This window comes from Sinohyriopsis cumingii, chromosome 13 (genome assembly GCF_028554795.1).
Source record: "Sinohyriopsis cumingii isolate HCF-2022 chromosome 13, ASM2855479v2, whole genome shotgun sequence".
NCBI classification, from domain to species: domain Eukaryota; kingdom Metazoa; phylum Mollusca; class Bivalvia; order Unionida; family Unionidae; genus Sinohyriopsis; species Sinohyriopsis cumingii.
Genome location: NC_142973.1, coordinates 17094352 through 17115082, shown reverse-complemented (window position 1 = coordinate 17115082; position 20731 = coordinate 17094352). Strand labels below are relative to the sequence as shown.

Here is a 20731-nt window from a genome sequence, read left to right as displayed (position 1 = left end):
CGTAGTATGTTGTTTACAAAATATATATCATTGTCAGGTACTCAGTGAACTTGAATTTGGACAAGGTCAAATACAAAATATAAATGTATCATTAAGAAAAACCAACAAATAATACAAATTAAATATATATAACATAATATATTCAGCATTGTCGCGCAATCTATCTGCTGACCAGTCCAATATTATCTAAATACGTAAACCTATTTTCAGCCCAGTCAAATGTAGTCTAAATACGTAAACCTATTTTCAGCCCAGCCAAGTGTAATCTAAATACGTCCATATATGCAGCATATACCAGAAACATTTTCACACCTATGACGTGAAGGAAAGAGATCAAAGTTTATTTCTTAAGATTGACACATGAAAGAAAGTGGAAAATCTCATTAAAAAATCAAACATTTTAGACCCTGCATTATTACTGGTCATTACAAGGTAAAAAAGTGACCGTAGAATTATTTTCAAAATTGATTAAAACTGTACCGTCGTTTGTGTTCAGTTCTTTCATGGACTTTTAAATGAAACATCCAAACACGTTTTTTCTGGGTAATTTAGGCATGTTGATAGAAGCAACTGCTAAATTTGTGCAAGAGAAATGTCACACATGTAATTAAAGACACGAAGCATAAGACCATTTCAATGAATCACCTATACCACGGAAATCGAGTGCAAATACCTATGATCATATACTTAAAAACTGCAGACAGCGGATGCTCCCTATAGTTTAATCAAAACTGACATATTTTATTGATTGTTGGAACAAATGCAAGATGCCGTGAACATGCTATAATGACATATGCATCTTAAACAAAAATTTCGTTATCTCTGAAGGGTCAGTAACGTACAGGCATACTCGAGGAATCAATGTGTATAGAATATAAATATGTCACATACGTATATCATATATCAGACAGAAACACCAAGCTAACCATGATTAAAGACTCAAGATCATCCGCTCAATTCGTTCTGTAGTCCTAGCCATGTAATTAATTTTTGTCTGATCAAAGGCATTCTGCAGTCCAAGCCAGTGTCATTAATTTTGGATCAGTGATTAATCAATGGCGGCTTAATGGGTAATAACACTTAATTACCCCCCGGCAAAGGCTTTTTATTTTATTTTTATAGAATCTACGTTAACTGAGTTTACCTTGATCAAAGCCCCTTGACACTTATTTTACAAGATCATACATAAAATGGTTGTCAATCAAAAATACATGTTTATTCATGGATATTTTATAAAACATGACTATAAAGACAGATTCCTGATTAAATTTGTTAACATACCGATGATGATTTTTTTTTTGCATATCATATATCGATCACGTATATGTTATCATTCCACAACGGATAGCAATATCTATGAGTGATTCTATCGATATGAACAAGACACTTGACAAAGGAAAAAAGGCTGCTGAACTGTCAAATATTTAAAAAATGTTAATATTTATGCCATTACTAGAACATATACAGTCAAACGAACTATTCTCTGTTTAATTAATGTTACATATACAGTTAAAGGTACGATTATCGGTTTAATTACTAACAAATATACAGTGAAACGTACGATTGTCGGTTTAATTACTGATACATATACAGTCAAACGTACAATCAACGGTTTAATTACTGATACATATACAGTCAAACGTACGATTATCGGTTTAATTACTGATTCATATACAGTCAAACGTACGATTATCGATTTAATTACTGATATACATACAGTCAAGAATACGATTATCGGGCCCATTTAACCCAGATGCTTCCATTTGTAGTTCAACATTTTGACCAAAAAAGGAACATCTGGACGATCGATTATCTGGCCGAAATCTATGTCGCCCGATGCACACAAAGAAAACGAAGAATTTTAGAAAATGAAACATAAATCAACATAAGAATTATAGTTACTTATCACGGCAAGTCCCTACGAATTTTAGTACATGCACCCTTCCCCCTTTATATTTTTTTGGGAACGTAACCTCAAATCCGTATGAACTTCTGAAAGTGACACCATTGTTATCATAATTTTCCAAAGAACTATTTTCAGTGACTTACCTAGCGTGGATGCATCCACGATCGCTAGAAAGCCTAAATATATTCCCATAAAGAAATCTGAACATGCCAAGTTGCAAATGAGGAACCTGGGAACATCCATCTTGGATCTGCTGGTAATGGACACAAAGAGAACAGCACCATTTCCTAGAACTGCCAGAAGAAAAACTATCCACACCCCACAGCGCAGTGACCACCATCCAAACAAATCATCGCATGGAAGGAATGGTCCTGTATACAGAATTATATATATATATATATATATATATATATATATATATATATATATATATATATATATATATATATATATATATATATATAGAGAGAGAGAGAGAGAGAGAGAGAGAGAGAGAGAGAGAGAGAGAGAGAGAGAGAGTCATAGTCACACAGAGACAGACTATCAGAAAAAAAATGTTTTTCCCTTTTCCTTTTATTTTTTGAACCCTAAAATACTGCAAGAAGAACCATATATCTTAAAGTTTAGAGTTGCATTTGATTGTTAAAATTTTCTTTCATAAGTAAAAGGAGCCGAAAAAATATTCTAGAACCTAGAGACAGCATTTGTGTGTCTGTGTGTTTTGTACCTGGAAGGGGCCGACAGTCTACGGGTGGCCTGGCCAGCATTATGTCCTCCACCTGTAGCAATAGTGACATCTCTGTATTATTTTCATAATAATCCTCGTCCCAGAATGACGACGGCCATTCCACATCAGGAGTATCATAGGTTTCGTTATCTAAAAGACAAGAGGTAAATCCCCTATTCGGGTTAGAATCTGACAATCGAAGCGTAGCATGTCCCTTTCTGTAAATGCGAAAGTTATTTTCCGCCCTGACGGAAATAGACAATTCATGATCTGTTTGATTCCGGTAAGTGAAAAGCTATAAAATTTTCTCTTATCTTACGCAAAATCCACTGTCAAAATTTACAACAGCATTTTCTTGTGCAACAGCAGAAAAATGGTCACAACTGCAGTACTGTGTGCATTACTTAAAATAAAGCTTATATTCGGAAGAATTGAAGTTGTAATGCTACCAACAACAACAACATAACAAATAACATTAAAAATGAAAGCAGCGCCGTTGAACTATTGCATATCTTTTAGAAAAGAAAGAAGTTCTAATGATGAATACAGAGTCAATCGCTTCTTTGGTACAGTCATTACATGAAGTATCATATCATTATGGGTATAAGCAGTGGCATGTAAGTAAAATTTTCCTTCAAAATATAAAGGCACAAAAAGGATACCTGTGTAATGAAGTTATTGTACAACCTATTCTTACCGGTACGTACTCCTTGTTTGCCACAGGTTTAGTCATATGCTGTCACATTTGTTTATTAACAATTAAATTCGAAACAATTTGGATCAAGTGATTAAATATATTAATCTTAGTTGTGGTTTGTATTATTAAAAGTGTTCGATAATAAATTACTTATATCATACAACACAAATTGGAAGATCCCATGTATAATATGAAGACGTATGATGCGGTCCAGTTATAGGCATACATTCTGCATTAATATAGAGGATGGTAGTACTCATCTACAGTTTTGATGCATATTTACGATTTAAAACCAAGAAAATAAATCAAGAAAACAAGTCATATGAAGACACAAAAAAAACAGACAGATATAGAAGAAAACCGTGGAAGACCTTTAAACCGCCATGGTCCTACAGTGCCGTTTCCCTTTGTCCACTCAACTTTTTCTTGAACCGCCAATGGTTCTTTCTTCACCTGCATTAAAAAGTGCAATAAAATTCAAGACGGTAAAGACAGGCAGCTGTCTGTTGAACAGGGGAGACAAGACATGAGTATTGCTGACATTCACAAAATCTCACAGGTCAAGCATGCTGATCATTTAAGAATGCAAAATTTTCGAATAATCCAAAAGAAACGCCAGCAAAACACAAACAAACAAAAAATGCATCTTCGTTTAACAAACCCATTATCTTCAATACATATTGGTAAATATTAATAGTACGAATTGAAACGAACCTGAATGGTTGTCACACATCCTTCTACTTTGACAGGTTGTACATTTTCTAAACCTTACAGTAACCTCTAGATTCTTCTGTCAGTTTGTATGATTAACAATTAGTTTTCATATATTACTCATGTTGAACAGTTGTGCCTGTAATTCGTTTCCCTACAAATCACAACTAAGTACTTATTAATTCTTATTTAATAAACGCCACTTTGAATGACACAAGTTATTTGTATACACAAACAAACTAACAACAAGGCTGCTGTGTAGACTTTCTATTCCTGCCAAAAGAATTAATGTGGAAGACATGCAGTTTATAATCAATACCGTTTTACAATACACATTACACAATGCACAATATACAATACACACTATGCAGTACACAATACACAATCTACAATACATACTATGCAATACGCAATACACAATATGCAATACATACTATGCAATACACAATAAACAATAGACAATAAACACTATGCAGTACACAATATACAATACATAATATGCAATACACAATATACAATACAAACTATGCAATACACAATACACAATATACGATACATACTATGCAATACACAATACGCAATATACAATAGACACTATGCAATACACACTATACAATACACACTATGCAATAAACAATATACACTATATAATATGCAGTACACAATACCCACTATACAATGCACACTATACAATACACAATACACTTATACAATACACACTATGCAATACACATGTCACACTATACAATATACTCTATGCAATACACAATACATAATACATAAGATACTAGCTACAATACCCGGTTATAATACACAACATGCACTGTACAATTCGCAATATACATACAATGCAATAAACATAATACACAGTATGCAATACACAATGCATAATATATGATGCACACTACACACCATATAACACACAATATACAATCCAGAATACACAATACGTAATACATTCCACTCAGTGTCTGTGGGGCTTGGTAAGGTTTTTGACACAAATGATCAAGCGAAAATGTTGCTGGGTATGGCATCAAAGAAAACTGGCGGTAGTTTAGTTCGATTACTTGCATCAATACACAACAAACGTTTGTCAAGTGTACGAACAGGTCGTTACTATGCTCCTTTCTTTTAATGTAACAAGTGAACAAGGCTAATTTTAGTCTCACAACTAATGATATGATGTCCGAACAAAGAACAAAATGTAGGAACGGTATGTTTGTTACGCAAAATAATTTAGACAATACATGCTTAGATTTTTTTATGTTGGTGTAGCAATTATATGGTCAGAGACCTGCAGTCATAACTGAATGTTTTAAAGATCATACCTAAACCAAAGGTCTCAACAAGTAAGCATTGGCAATATTAGCTCTCAAACTCGCACTATTCATTCAGGAGTCCCTCAAGGCTCAGTTTTGGGCCCTCTCCTCTTCCTTATCTATATCAATGATCTACCATTAAATAATGAATCCACAAACACAGATTTGTTTGCAGATGATGCAACCTTGTATACATCTAGTTCTGATACTGAAGTTATCCAAATGAGATTAAACTCAGACCTTATTAGAGTCCAAAACTGGGCACAACAAAATAGGATGGTAATTAATGAAGGTAAAACAAAATGTATGATTTTGAGGACATCACAAAAGCTACACAAGTCAGGGAACCCAAAACTATCTCTTGCAACAAATAATCATCCATTAGAAAATGTCAAACATGAAAGGCCTGTAGGTGTGTCCGTAGATAATAATTTATTATGGAATGACCATATTGATAAGCTTTGTAAAACACTGTCATCCAAAATTGCCCTTCTCAGCAGAATCAAGAAATATTTACCCATGGAAACTCGCAATCTATACTACAAGTCATATATTCTTCCAACAATGGATTATTGTTCTAATGTATGGGGAAACTGTGCCAAATCTGAGCTTGACAGGATTTATAAACTTCAGAAACGAGCAGCATGCGTAATTTTAGATGCGTCTGTTGGTCATCCCTCAAAAGCATTATTTACAGAACTCAAATGGTTCACAATATATGACAGGATAGATTTTCATAAGGCAGTTCTTTTATATAAATGTCTACATGGAACTGCACCAGAGTATCTTCAGGATTTATTCAGGCCTTTTTCAACACAATACCAGTTGAGATCAATATCACATGGAAACCTTCTAATACCAAAACTAAGAACAGAGCAATTTAAAAAGAGTTTTCAGTACTCTGGTACAGTTCTGTGGAATAAGCTTCCACTACATATAAAATCTGCTGAAAATATTAGAGTATTTAGAAAAGATATCATGAGCATGTATTTGTTTCTAATAGATAATGGAATTTAGTATTTTAATACTAAACATGTTAAAATAAACACTAATTATTGCTATCTTCATATAATGTGCATTGTTATACTCTCCTTAAGAGGGCCTCAAGGGAGAATAGTCCTTGACTAATGAGTCACCCTCTATAAATAAAGCATTATTATTATTATTATTATTATTATTATTATTATTATTATTTATGTGCCTCTCTCATTTTGAGCAAATTGCAATGCAAGATTTTTTATTTTTATTTTATAAACGTCCGAGTTGCCAATATGAGTAAAGCAAGAATATGTACTTTATCAGTCGGTGCATTCATGTGTGCATGTAAACTTTGCAGTGGGTTCAATATCTCATGTTAGAATAGTAAGTCTACTGTGAATACTGAGTGGATTTTCTGTCATACATATTCTGAGGCCGAGTGGCATAAGACGCTCACCTTCACTGATCACAGACATCTCACCTGCATTGGTAATGAGAGAAAGCTTGCCAGAAGCTTCTTGTGGATCTTTCTGTGATTTTTCCGGGTTCTTCCTCTACCAGTGCATATTTCATGTGCTGAAAAATGGTGTAAATACCCCATCCCACCCCAAAAAAATACAACAAAACCAGAAAACCCCAAATAATCTTACACATTCTAAAAGTAAAGTCTAAACCGTATATTATTGAGGCCCTGCAATCATAACGATATAGACTGTTTAAAAATTAATACCAATTATAAGATTAATGATAATGAGATTTGCTACCAGTTATAAGATTAATTACAGATTTAACGCAACATAGGCATGCTAAATATTTTACGTCATGGAAAACAATTAGCTTACACGTCAAGCAAGTTGTACTACTAAATTCGTGGTATAAGGGACGTAATCCAATGTACAAGATTAGTATAAGCTGTGGAAGTCGTGACCTTGTTACATCTCAACTTCTGGTTGATTCAGATCCAGTTTCAGTGTATAAATAGCATTCCCAAGGTACAAAGTTTTAGAAAACGTTACAGAAGTTTAATTTGATGCCAAAAATTCTTACTCCTTCCAACTTATGAACGTATTCGAGAAACGGATTATGTATCTCTGGGGTGAAAACATGTCAGTTAATGGGTGTGGCCATTTTGTATGACCAGGGACGTGTACAGTGCACATGGGATGGACCCGCCATCATCATCTATTTATGTGCCACACGGTGTCCAGCTTGACACGACGAATAGCTCAAACAGTCTGGTGCAGTGAATCATTGCCATTTCACTTTTGTCCACGTGGGTTTGAGTCTCGGCCTTGGCTAATATGGGTATGTGAGAAAGCTTGCCAGTACCTTTCCCCGGGTCGGCGGTTCTTAACGGGTTTTCCTTCACCGGCTTTCAACCCACGACAGCAACACCAGTACTGGTGTAGAAAACGAATCTAAAAGCTAAAAAGCTTACAATCAAGTGTGTACGGTTATATCAATATTGCCAATGTTCATAGCGGACTGTGGGACATCACCACCGTCGTTGCGCGAGTTCTGGAGTTGATTTTATGATTAGTCATGGTGGATATTTAAATCACCAACACAGTTTATTGTAAATAAGACAGAAAACTGGTAGGTTATACTTGTGTCTTTCATGCTGGTGTGGGTATTTTGTTTGTCTTTTTATCAAACTTCTTTTGCACATCAGAAGTTTAGTGTACATTTTTCATTTCAGACTGGGGATAGTGTAGTACTCATTTTTCATTTCAGACTGGGGATAGTGTAGCACTCACTTTTCATTTCAGACTGGGGATAGTGTAGAACATATTTTTCATTTCAGACTGTATATTACACATTTTTAATTTCAGACTGGGGATACTGTAGTACACATTTTTCATTTCAGACTGGGGATTCTATAGTACTTTTTCATTACAGACTGGAGATAATGTAGTACTCATTTTTTGCAGACTGGGGAGTATTAATCATTTCCTAAGATCAGAGTGAAATTTGCAGCTGATTCATATCTGCCAATGACAACACCAAGGGCCCCTCGTTTGAAACACCGATGGTCGATGAGAACACCAAGGGTCCCTCGTTTGAAACACCGATGATCACTGCTATGCACGAGTTTAAGCATTTTTAAACAGCTAATACGGCAGTAATAAAGTTCGAGATACACAGGAAATTAGAATATTTAACTATTGTTTTTTCATGAGATCATAGCGTGACGTGTAAAGCGTTCGTTATCTACCCTGTCCGCAAGACCGTTCCACTACGTACTTCAACAGTACAAGGGGATAAAGCAATGGACCAATGTATTCAAACCGAAGAAGAAACTGAAAATTTAGCAAAGAACCAAATAATAGTTAACGAGTAGCAAAAAGCTGCTGACGCGAGCTTCATGTTAAAAAAACCCAAGCAACAACACCAATTTGTGACGCGTTGGGCCATTAAAAGAACAAGCACGATTTGGAAATGAATACGGTACCTAAATAGGATACCCATAATTCCAAGCTAATCCTTATAGTCCAACTCACGAGACGTATTCAAGATGCTTTGCAATTTTATTTTTTTCATTTGTAGATAACCGGCAGGTACTGTACATAATGCTTATATTTAGTAACCATACAGTGGAGTGACTGTCAATAGTGATCAAAATAAATTTAGTAGGATTTGAAGGAAAAATTTACCATTTTACAATAACTGTCATTTGTCGGAATTCTATCAATATGATGCAAGACTGTTAATTGTTTCATTTGTAACCGTAACACAGTCAAACCCGGTGTTGCTGTTTGTCAGTTCGGATAGGTCTTACATTCTTTTCCATCACTGTAATGCAAGAAAATAAGTTCAAATGATAGTTATGTACATCGACTGATAAAGTACATTTCTAGCTTTACTCACATTGGCAACTCAGACTATTATAAAAAAAAAATCTTTCATTGCAATTTGCTAAAAAGTAGAGAATCACACACACACACACACACACACACACACACACACACACATAACCTTTAGTTCTTGAATGCCATTCAATTTACACAGCAAACCTGAGGACTTTCAGACCCATTCCTTCATCCAAGGAGACGACCGTGACTCAAAGAAAGAACTCAACTGGCTTCTGCTTACAACCCTTCCTAGTGTGCATTAGGAAGGAATGAGTGATGTGGAAAACGGGTCTACTCTTCTCACAAGAAGGGTCCACTCACTCTCTGTTATCAGATGGGAGTTTGCCTGCTTAAGTAAGTCTCTAGATAGACTAACCGACGCAGCATTGGGGCTGGCATAGGTAATCAGTTGTTGAACCTAATATCTAGTAATATCTGACCCATCGGGCTTAGGCGGAATGGTAATCTTTGATACCAAAGGGATACTGCCATGTGTAATGATCTAAAATTTTGTAGAGATAATTTCACAGTATATTATGCCGTGGTCAGTGTGACACATAGGCATTCAGTCTGAAATATGGGCTAGACTCGTAACTCGTAATTAATTGCTGACTGCAGTGATTGGATCTGCAGTGTTTGTGGCATGACTTGAATTTTAATTAAAGTCGTTCTACAGGACTCCATCAGATGGAGGTATCCGATTTCACCAGATTCTACCCTGCAGTAAATAACTGTTAAGGTTTTTTAGTCGTACCGATCACGGGGCAGAGTCTGTGTTATCTTTAAATACTACCTGGTGCAGCATCCGTCTTGGCTTTACTATTTGAAGTGTGATGACGTCATCAACTTCATTTCTACTATCCTAACTTTAACGAGATATTTCAATTCCGGAAAGTTATATAAAGTTATCATATGATACAATCTGAAATAAAAGGCAAGTTAAACATTTTATTTTATGAAATTACTTTCAAAGTGTCATTCGTCCCGTGGTAGAATCGGCTACTTCAGCCAGATGGAGTCCTGTAGAAAGGCTCTGTGACCGTAATGGTCGTCCGAGAGTTGTGCGTTGGTACATTACTGTTACTGAATGGATATGTATAGCTTTTTCAGTCTTCTTACGATTCTGAAGCGATAAAATACGCGTGATAAAAGTCGAATCGAGCGGATGTTTGGGGTCAAGCTTGCACTCCTTGGGTTAATTTATAGTACCGATTAGGTGATTTCATGTTGTCAGAGATTTCATCGTACGTTATTGATAAAACGTCAGACTCCTATACATGCAGTTATCTACTACCTCATCTTTGCTAGCGAAGGGTCGATGACCCATTTAGTTATGTGGGACGAAGTGGATCGATGACCCTTAGCTATAGCCGTTTTCAGCCTGTGGTAATTTTCAACGTGAACACGGTCAACAAATGTAATGACTGTATATACAAAAGAGCATGTGTTCTACTATCCACATACCAAGCAGTCGATGCGCTAGGGGGATTGTGGGATTGGAGTGGCATATAGGCGAAGAGGGCGCTATCGGAATTTTTTCCGCTAAAATTTTGATAGTATTTCACGTTCACCTAGGTGGAACGGGGATAAGTTTTCACATTAGTTATATATGAAATTGGCAACAGACATAAAAACGTTTCTCCAGAGCAAACTAGGGAATCTCTTACAAGCATTTCCCCAGGGCGCCTGAGCACTAAGCATCTTCGAGATTCCACTGCATGACAGTGTCTGGCGTACTATGCTAAAGCAATTATGGATACTGCATATATCTAAGTACACTGTATATGAGAGCTTTGTTTCGTTCACGTATCACCCATACGTTTAGCTACTAACATTAATAACAAAAATTTCCTTAAATCTGTTTTGAATCGGCTCGTCGATACAACGTAATTAGACAATCATTGGATGATTCAGCTAAACCTACAGGGACAATTAGAATATGTCCGAATTTAGTATGGATGTCGAGTTATAGAATTGTATCATATGATGAAAGCAATGGCCTGCTTAGGATTCATCTCTGCAAACTATATTTACATGGTAAAATATCGAACTCATTCCAGTTTCAGTAGGCAATAACGTGGATTTCCTTGGTCCCTAATAAAACATTTCCCCCTCTTGTTAATCTTCTTTCAATTCATTTAGACCTCTTTCTCCTTTATGTTGTTTAGAGTACGATTCATACTTTCTTCTATGTCATCAGTGCTTTTGCACAAGTCTTCTATTGTGTCAATTAAAATTTTAAACTTAATCGAAATCGAATTGTAGAATTATCTATAGACATTTTCCTGTCAGCCTCAAGTTGTTGTATTTTTGTTGTAATTGCTCGTATAATCGTTGCGGCTCTTGGTGTAACAAGTTCGTTTTGTCATTGACTTGCACTTCATAAAATGGCTAGATTCCACATATTCCATGGCTAGATTCCACATATTCCATGGCTAGATTCCACATATTCCATGTCTAGATTCATCATATTCCATGTCTAGATTCCACATATTCCATGTCTAGATTCCACATATTCCATGGCTAGATTCCACATATTCCATGTCTAGATTCCACATATTCCATGTCTAGATTCCACATATTCCATGGCTAGATTCCACATATTCCATGGCTAGATTCCACATATTTCATGTCAAGATTCCATATATTCCGTGGCTAGATTCATCATATTCCATGTCTAGATTCCACATATTTCATGTCAAGATTCCACATATTCCATGGCTAGATTCCACATATTTCATGTCTAGATTCCACATATTCCATGATGTATAAGAACAATGTTAGCATAACTGACGCATTATCAATGATTTAGGTAATCGCAAAATTAAGTTCTAAATCTCACCTTTTGAAACTAACCTATCTAAAATTTGCTAAAAGAATTAGCTAACTTACATTACTTTAATATTTTTTAATTAAATAAATGACAATAACTATAAAATAGTGTGTATTTTTGTGTAACTTTCTTCCTGAGGAATATTATTAGAGTTATAGGGAAATATTGAAAAAGGTACATTAAAATAAATGCATCACTCCAGATACCCGAGGATAAAACGTTCTTACTTTGATAGATATCCAATATGTGATGTAATAAAACGTGATGCAAGACATGCAGTGGATACAAATTAGCAAATAACCTTGAAATAAAAAACGATGGTTGGACAAGATCTAAATATGCTAACAAACGAAAGACTGAACGAAAGAGGAGGTTTAGGACAACCTAGATCTAAAGGACACCGTCTGTGAATAAAAGGACACTATGAATGAAAGGATATCGTCCGTGACTGAAAGGACACTGTGAATGAAAGGACACTGTGAATGAAAGGACACAGTCTGTGACTGAAAGGACACTGTGAATGAAAGGACAGTCTGTGACTGAAAGGACACCATCTGTGAATGAAAGGACACCAGCTGTGAATGAAAGGACACTGTGAATGAAAGGACACCGTCTGTGAATGAAAGGACAATGAATGAAAGGACACCGTCTATGAATGAAATGACACCATCTGTGAATGAAATGACAGCGTCTGTGAACAGAAGGATACCGTTTGTGAATGAAAGACACTGTAAATGAAATGACACAGTCTGTGAATGAAAGGGCAATGAATAAAAGTACACCTTCTATGAATGAAAGGGCACCATCTCTGAATGAAATGACACCGTCTGTGAATGGAAGGATACGACACCTTGTATGAATTAAAGGGCACCATCTTTGAATGAAATGACACCGTCTGTGAATGGAAGGATGCCGTCTGTGAATGGAAGGATGCCGACTGTGAATGAAAGGATACCGTCTGTGAATGAAAGGATACCGTGTGTGTATGACAGGACACTGAATGAAAGGAAAACGTCTGTGATAAAAAGGACACCATCTCTGATTGAAAGGACACTGTGAATGGAAGGGCACCGTCTGTGAATGAAAAGACACCGTCTGTAAATGAAAGGACACCATCTGTGAATGAAAGGACAATGTCCGTGAATGAAAGGACACCATCTGTGAATGTGGAATAATCGTGCAAATTCTGTGTACGAATACAAAACCGAAAGATACTTGACTGATCGTGCAATTCGTAAACCTCAACCCCATCTGTCACTGAAATTTCTACACACTGATGTGGATATTGCTGTTCTCCAACGTACTAGACTCGTAAGGAATTTTGTATTCACTGGGGACAAATATGAGGGAAAAAAATAATCTAACAATTCTAGCTAAAACTTAATCGTTTCTTAATATTTTGAAAATTAGAAACAACAATGAAATAATTCTACATGTTGAAAGATGTCAGTTTTAATAAGTCAGTAAGTTATTACGCTGAATCAATGAGAGATATTAAAAGAAAGAATACGGAAAACAAAACAACAAAAAAGTCATGAAGATTTACCACAAGAGAAACAGAGGCTGAAAAATCAACAGAAGTTCAAGTGACGAAGGCATGATAAAGAGATCTGAAGTTGAAAGACAAACAAATGAAGACGGCATGATCAAGAGGTATGGAGTTGACAGACAAAACTCTAAACGTCGAAGCAGAAGGTTAAAAAACAACAGAAGGCAAGTGTAACTTGTTGCTTATCGTTTTTGAAGATGGAAGCGAATACAGATCAAGAAAACAAATCTCTCAACAAAGCTATCAACAATAACAATTCACGGAAGGTAATGTGAAATATCTACACTTTTTCTTTCTTTTCTTATTTTTCTCGGCCTAAAAAATCATTGCGTGGAAACTAAAAGGAAATACTTCAAGAAAGACGCAATTCAATGTCTTGTTTAGAAATATAATAAACTGGAACATATAGAGAAAGAGAAGCCAAAACTATTTTACTTCAGAATCATAAAAATTTAAGTGTCGAGTAACCTTGAAAAAGATAGATAATTAAATTCGATGGCTTCTGCACTGAATTCGAACTGCTGATCACAGACATTACTAAGTAAGTGTTTGACAAAAATGACACCCTAAACGTGCCGGTTGGCACACGTTTGTGATGTTAATAAATGAAGTCATATTCGGTGAAAATGGCAGCTTTGCCGCTTGGGGTGACGGGGTAGTGCTATAAGCAGTTCATGGGCTTTTCACGGTATCTACCACCAAGAAATTAGACTTGATGTTGACAACAAACACTGTTTAGGACAGAATATATGAGAATGAGTTCTCAGATGAAACTGACGTGGAAAGTGACACCAAACATGAGAGAGAGAGAGAGAGAGAGAGAGAAAGAGGGAGGGAGAGAGTATTTTGCCACTGAAAGCGTGTATTGCAAGTTTTAAAAAGCCAGACAAAGTATAAAGACTCTTGGGTCAAGTCACGATAACAGATTATTAAGGGACAGAAATTACAGATACAGCATAACGGTATATGAACTTCAAATTGATTTGGTTAGTGCTGAATTACAGGCGCAACCACCCAAAACAAAAAGGTCTAAGAAAACGAAGAACACTTATGAACGTTGCACCGGTTGATCTCGTTCCCAGCTACAGCAACGATAACACGGGAAAGAGACATTCCACCATATATCATCTGTAATTCCAAACTTACCCAAAATCCACTTCAGCTTCAGAGTTGAAAAAATATGGTCTGCATATTATTTTAATCTTTCTTTTTTGGGAGCAAGTTTAAGTGGAGAAAGTTTCAATTTGTCTATTAACTTTGGAGATAACAACTGTGCCAGTCTCCAGATGATAAATATGCATTGGTGCCTGTAGCAAATCGAAAAAATGAGGTTTTTTCATTCTGTGTCAAATATATCCACTTGGATTAGTTTTTAAATCCATATTTGACACTTGTTTTCTTTCTTAATGATATATTTTTCGTTGTTGTAAATATTTTATTTTTTAGTCCATATTAGGATGGGACTTAATAAAGATAAAACTGCTGTTCAGCAAAGTAAAAAAGTAATGAGGCTTTCAGGGTAAGAAATTCTTGTTCACAATAGACAATTTTTTTCAAATATGCATTTGTACTCCATCGCGAAAACATTTCTAGGCCACCCATTAACTTGGGATATTAAACCTAGTAGTATAGGGCTGACGGGTTCTCTGTTATCTTGTAGTAGAAATTAGTATTTATTATTTTATTTTATGCTTGTGTAGTAGTTGATTAAAACGAAGCTGCTAAAGCATACTTTAAAATTTTAATTTAGCATATGTACTTTAAACCACGACTAAAATTGAAAAAGTTCAAATAAATAATAGCAGGTTATCTTCTACAATTACTGTCTGTTTAGTACAGCACTAACCCAACTTCTTGTATTACCAATGCAGAAAGACACTATGCCAAAATTCTATTGTTTGATAATGTATTCTAGCATCTGCTATATTAGGGGATTATAATGTTCTATAATTCTTTGTCCATTGTACTAATACCAATAACTTATTACTGTAATATTCTTGGTATAACCTCAGATTATTTTACAAACTCCTCTGCAGTTCTCCTTAAAATTGTTTTTCGCTCTCTTCCTCTAACTGCTGTACTTCCGTTTGCCTTTAAGATAAATATGCGTAGCTGCTTTATAAAAATAGCTCTCTGTATTGTGCACTGTTGTTGAATTTTAATAGCTCTCTGTGTCGTATAGTGGTGTTGAATTTTAATCGATCTTTAAATCGTGTACTGGTGTTGAATTTTAATAGCTCTCCGTATTGTGCACTGTTGTTGAATTTTAATAGCTCTTTAAATCGTGTACTGGTGTTGAATTTTAATAGCTCTCTGTGTTGTATACTGGTGTTGAATTTTAATAGCTCTCTGTATTGTGCACTGTTGTTGAATTTTAATAGCTCTTTAAATCGTGTACTGGTGTTGAATTTTAATAGCTCTCTGTGTTGTATACTGGTGTTGAATTTTAATAGCTCTCTGTGTCGTATACTGGTGTTGAATTTTAATAACTCTCTGTATTGTGCACTGTTGCTGAATTTTAATAGCTCTTTAAATCGTGTACTGGTGTTGAATTTTAATAGCTCTGTGTTGTATACTGGTGTTGAATTTTAATAGCTCTCTGTGCCGTATACTGGTGTTGAATTTTAATAGCTCTCTATGTCGTATAATGGTGTTGAATTTGAATAGCTCTTTAAATCCTGTAATGGTGTTGAATTTAGACGAAAACAAAATCAACATGTTATTGATTAACCGGGACGTTGAACGACAGCTGTTTGTTTATTTCGCCAGAATAAAAAAAAAAAAAACACGGATAGAATGTAAGACCATGAGAACTTACAAAACCGATAGAAGATAGGATTACAAAAACAATAAAACCAGAGGTACCCATTTCTTTTTCTTCTTTTTGGATTAATTAATCTTTGGGTATTTTTTAAAAATAGATTAACCTCAGTGAAAGAGTATTTAAGCCGAATGAAGGAAATAATATCCAACGGACAAAATCGCGAAGGTGTGAAAAGTATATAGGCACCGTTTAAAAAAATCTCTATTCAATAACAATAATTATATAAAAAGAAAGATACAAGTATTTTTTAAAACAAAATTGTGATTGGCAAACCTTGTACAAAATAAAGAATTATTCCAATCGCGATTCAATGTAGTACATTAAAAACATGATGAAAAATACAAATTTTTCAAAAGTGTTGTCATCCACGGATGGGAAACTTTTTATAACGCGCTGCTCGATGCAAGAAGACTACAAAAGTTCAACTTAGAACATATATATATATATATATATATATATATATATATATATATATATATATATATATATATATATATATATATATATATATATATATATATATATATATTAATAAGTAGAGGTAACAAAACAGACCCACATCTGTAATGGCATAATCCACGGGAAGACCAAGATCTACGATTGAATAATGCACGGGAAGACCAAGACCAAGATCTACGATTGTATAATGCACGGGAAGACCAAGACCAAGATCTACGATTGAATAATGCACGGGAAGACCAAGACCAAGATCTACGATTGAATAATGCACGCGAAGACCAAGACCAAGATCTACGATTGTATAGTGGACGGGAAGACCAAGACCATGATCTTCGATTGTATAATGATGGGAAGACCAAGACCAACATCTACGGTTGTATAATGCACGGGAAGACCAAGATCTACTATTGAATAATGGACAATAAGACCAAGGCCAAGATAGATCTACGACTGTAAAATCCACGGGAAGATCAAGACCAAGATCTACGGTTGTATAATGCACGGGAAGACCAAGACCAAGCTGTACGGTTGTACATTTCACGGGAAGATCAAAACAAATATATAGAGAGAAGTACGATTGCATAATGCACGGAAGACCAAAACCAAGATCTACGATCGAATAACGGATGGGAAGACCAAGATAGAATAATGCACAGGAAAAACAAGACAAATATCTACGATTGTATAATGCACGGGAAGACCAAGACAAAGATCTACGATTGTATAATGCACGGGAAGACCAAGACAAAGATCTACGATTGTATAATGCACAGGAAGACCAAGACCAAGTCTACCATTGTAATATACACGGGAATTCCAAGACCAATATCAACGATTGTATAATGCACGGGAAGACAACGACCAAGATCTACGGTTGTACAATGCACGGGAGGATCTACAAATTGCACTTATAACCATCAGTAGAACTAACAACGTAGTCCCAATTCTGTCTTGATGCAATGCACTTTAAGGTCGTCATCTGCTCTTCTCACTATTGAAGACCCATATCTACCCGTGCATAATACGCTAACAGATCAGGATCTGTCCTAATATCATTTGGAAGCGGGTTATGCGAGAAGAGGATGTAGAAAGAAGCTTTTAACTCTGCCAAGGCAGCTTACCCCATTTCCTTTCCTGACAAACTCGCAGCAATGATAGGCGTATGCCAGGGCCAGCGTCTGGATCTTGGGTAGAGCGTCGTATGGTGGTGGTTCTATGAGCTCTTTGTTGTGGAAAGTTTTCAGTTGCCTCAGATTTGACAGGCCTTTGGTTGGAAGGTATGAAAACTTATTGTCACTCAAATTCCTGTGGAAACAAAATATTACACTTTCCAGGCAGCAAACAGTTACAGAAAATTGCTATGGTGAACATGAAAGTTTACGAACTGAATGAGTAAATCTTACATTCACTTCCAAACAAAGTTGTTTTAATCCAATATTTAGTGCAGAATTATATAATTTGGCTTCCTTAAGAACAACAAAAGCCATTTCAGCGGAATAGTGTGACTAATAAAGGAGGATATATACGTTCTTGAGTCGATATAAGGAAATCTTCCAATCGTGACATTACGAAATATTTCTACGTCACGATTGACAATACGAAATATTTCTACTTCACGAGCGAAACATTTCCTTATATCTACTCAACAAGGCATATATTTTATATTCATTATAAATGTTTGGAGGCAAAATCTGCCGAATTTCATGAACTTTGCTTTCATCATGGACCAATATATATGACTGGTTGCTGTCTTCGTGAGCCAATACAATTGATTGTTTTCATCGTGTGCCAATACAATTGATTGTTTTCACCACGTGCCAGCTGGATTAATTGTTTTCTTCATAAGACTGGTTTCATTAGTACATCAATAAAAAAATTCGAAAACTTTACATACATTTACGACAGTTTAATAATGTTGCTCCTTCATATAGTTATTCAGATTGTGTATCTTTTCAAATTAATGAACGTTTTCAATTGAAAAATGAAAATTTTATTTTTCTTAATACATTAAATCCGCGGATTCATGAATATTGTTGTGGTGGGGGTACTGCAGAACGATCACTGCGCGGTTGCATCCAACAGGTTTTAGAGCGCAACATCTTTAATCAAAAGTTTTAATGATCGTGAAGGTGAGTTCGTGTTTTTTTTTAATTATCTTTTTTATTTCTGCAATTAGAAGTGAATTGTGTGGCCTTTACAAGCTTGCAGTATCGTTAAGTAAATAACTTTGCACCAAAATTGCTATTGTAACTTTAATTTCGTTAGGCAATCAACATTCACCAATGTCTGATATTTCTTCATCGTTTTCGAACATGATTATAGTATGTCTAGAACTAAAGTCGCTAATTAAACAATATGAGTATTGTATTTAATCAAGAAAAGAAGAAACCAGTACTTTGTGTATAGAATGAAATAGGTACTGCATGGTTTGACGCTGAATATCAAATAAAAACAGGTCATGCAAGTCCTATCACGGACATTAGTATGATTCTTGTCGAAAGCTACTTTTAAATAAGTCATTACTTGACACCTACTCTTTGTTGTTTTCTAGTTCCTCTTTACGCACTTTTTATTGAACGTCTTCGTTGCTTTCATTATTGTAAGTATTGACGTATTTTAGGATATGTTCACCTTGTGATGGGGGAGATGCAGAGACGAAGAAGAATGAGAAAACTTATACATGGAAATATAAGTTTGAATAACATACTTAAGTGTAGATATACTTCCTCAATATGAAAATAAACCAGTTCCAAAAGTGATATTGCCGCATTGGCGTTATCAATTTTCTCCAACTAACGAATTTCAATATCTCATTTTGAAATACGTAATAGAATGTAATTGCGTCCAATACAAGGCAATTACGTGATGACAGTTTTATGTTGACTTATCGATGGAGGGCACAAAATGAAATTAGAGACGGTGTCGCAAGCCGTATATTTGTATCTTCCCTCCTTGTCCTTTCATGAAATCTGATTAAAATTAGATCTCCACCTTTCTACGTGAAGATCTGACAGTGATAGTTTAGGGGTCGTGTTCTGATGACCTAAGTTATTACCATAATCACTAATGTTATCAGCCAATCAGATGAAGTCTTACATCTTTACGTTAACCGCTCCGGCGGCCTAGTGGTTAGAGCGTCGGCCTCTGATGCGGGAAGTAGTAGGTTCGATCCCCGGCCGAAGCATTCGAAAGTCTTACAAAAATGGTACTAACAGCTCCCGCGCTTGGCGCTCAGTATTAAGAGGTTAGTGTTAGGACTAGTCAGCCTGGTGTCAGGATAATGTGACATCATGGTGGGACATCATATTACATGTCTGCGGCATGATGCCCTTCTGATAGACATCACTATAAACTGCCACACTGTAGACATCGTAGCGATATGAATGAAATTTTTAAAGTTACGTAGAAAAATCCAAATCTCTCTCTCTCTGTCTCTGTCTCTGTCTCTCTCTCTCTCTCTCTCACACACACACACACACACACACACCCCTTTACGTTTAGGAGACTTAACAGTGTGGCTGAAGAGCATCAATTCGTGCCGAACGATTTGATTCACTTTCAAATTTTTAAAAGCTGCATTTCCACTGGCTGATTCAAAGGTTCTCATAACACGACCATAAGCAGTCGCTGTCAGACCTTCTGATTTTAATCAGGTTGACACTTCACGATACTGCGGATTCCCTCCATCGTTGACACTTATAGCGATCAGATATGCAAGGAGTGAATACAAAGGATACAAAACCATTTTGACAACAAACGTTTATAAGCACACAACGTACATAAGCAAACTCTCAAGACTTGACTGAAAACTAGAGCAATTACAGCTGCATCAAAGCCTCTCTCTCTCTCTCTCTCTCTCTCTCTCTCTCTCTCTCA

At 35.7% G+C, this 20731-nt stretch overlaps 1 protein-coding gene across 1 annotated transcript in view; it reads right to left on the bottom strand.

The window, feature by feature from the left end:
• LOC149784993 (uncharacterized) overlaps positions 1-20731 on the bottom strand; it is a 155626-nt gene that overhangs the window by 11818 nt on the left and 123077 nt on the right. Inside the window, exons 14-17 of the mRNA XM_089978671.1 lie at positions 17977-18160; positions 3702-3783; positions 2634-2783; positions 2050-2277 (exon numbers count right to left, since the gene is read on the bottom strand). Coding sequence (XP_089834797.1) covers positions 2050-2277; positions 2634-2783; positions 3702-3783; positions 17977-18160 — 644 coding nt within the window. The remainder of the gene's footprint in view (positions 1-2049; positions 2278-2633; positions 2784-3701; positions 3784-17976; positions 18161-20731) is intronic.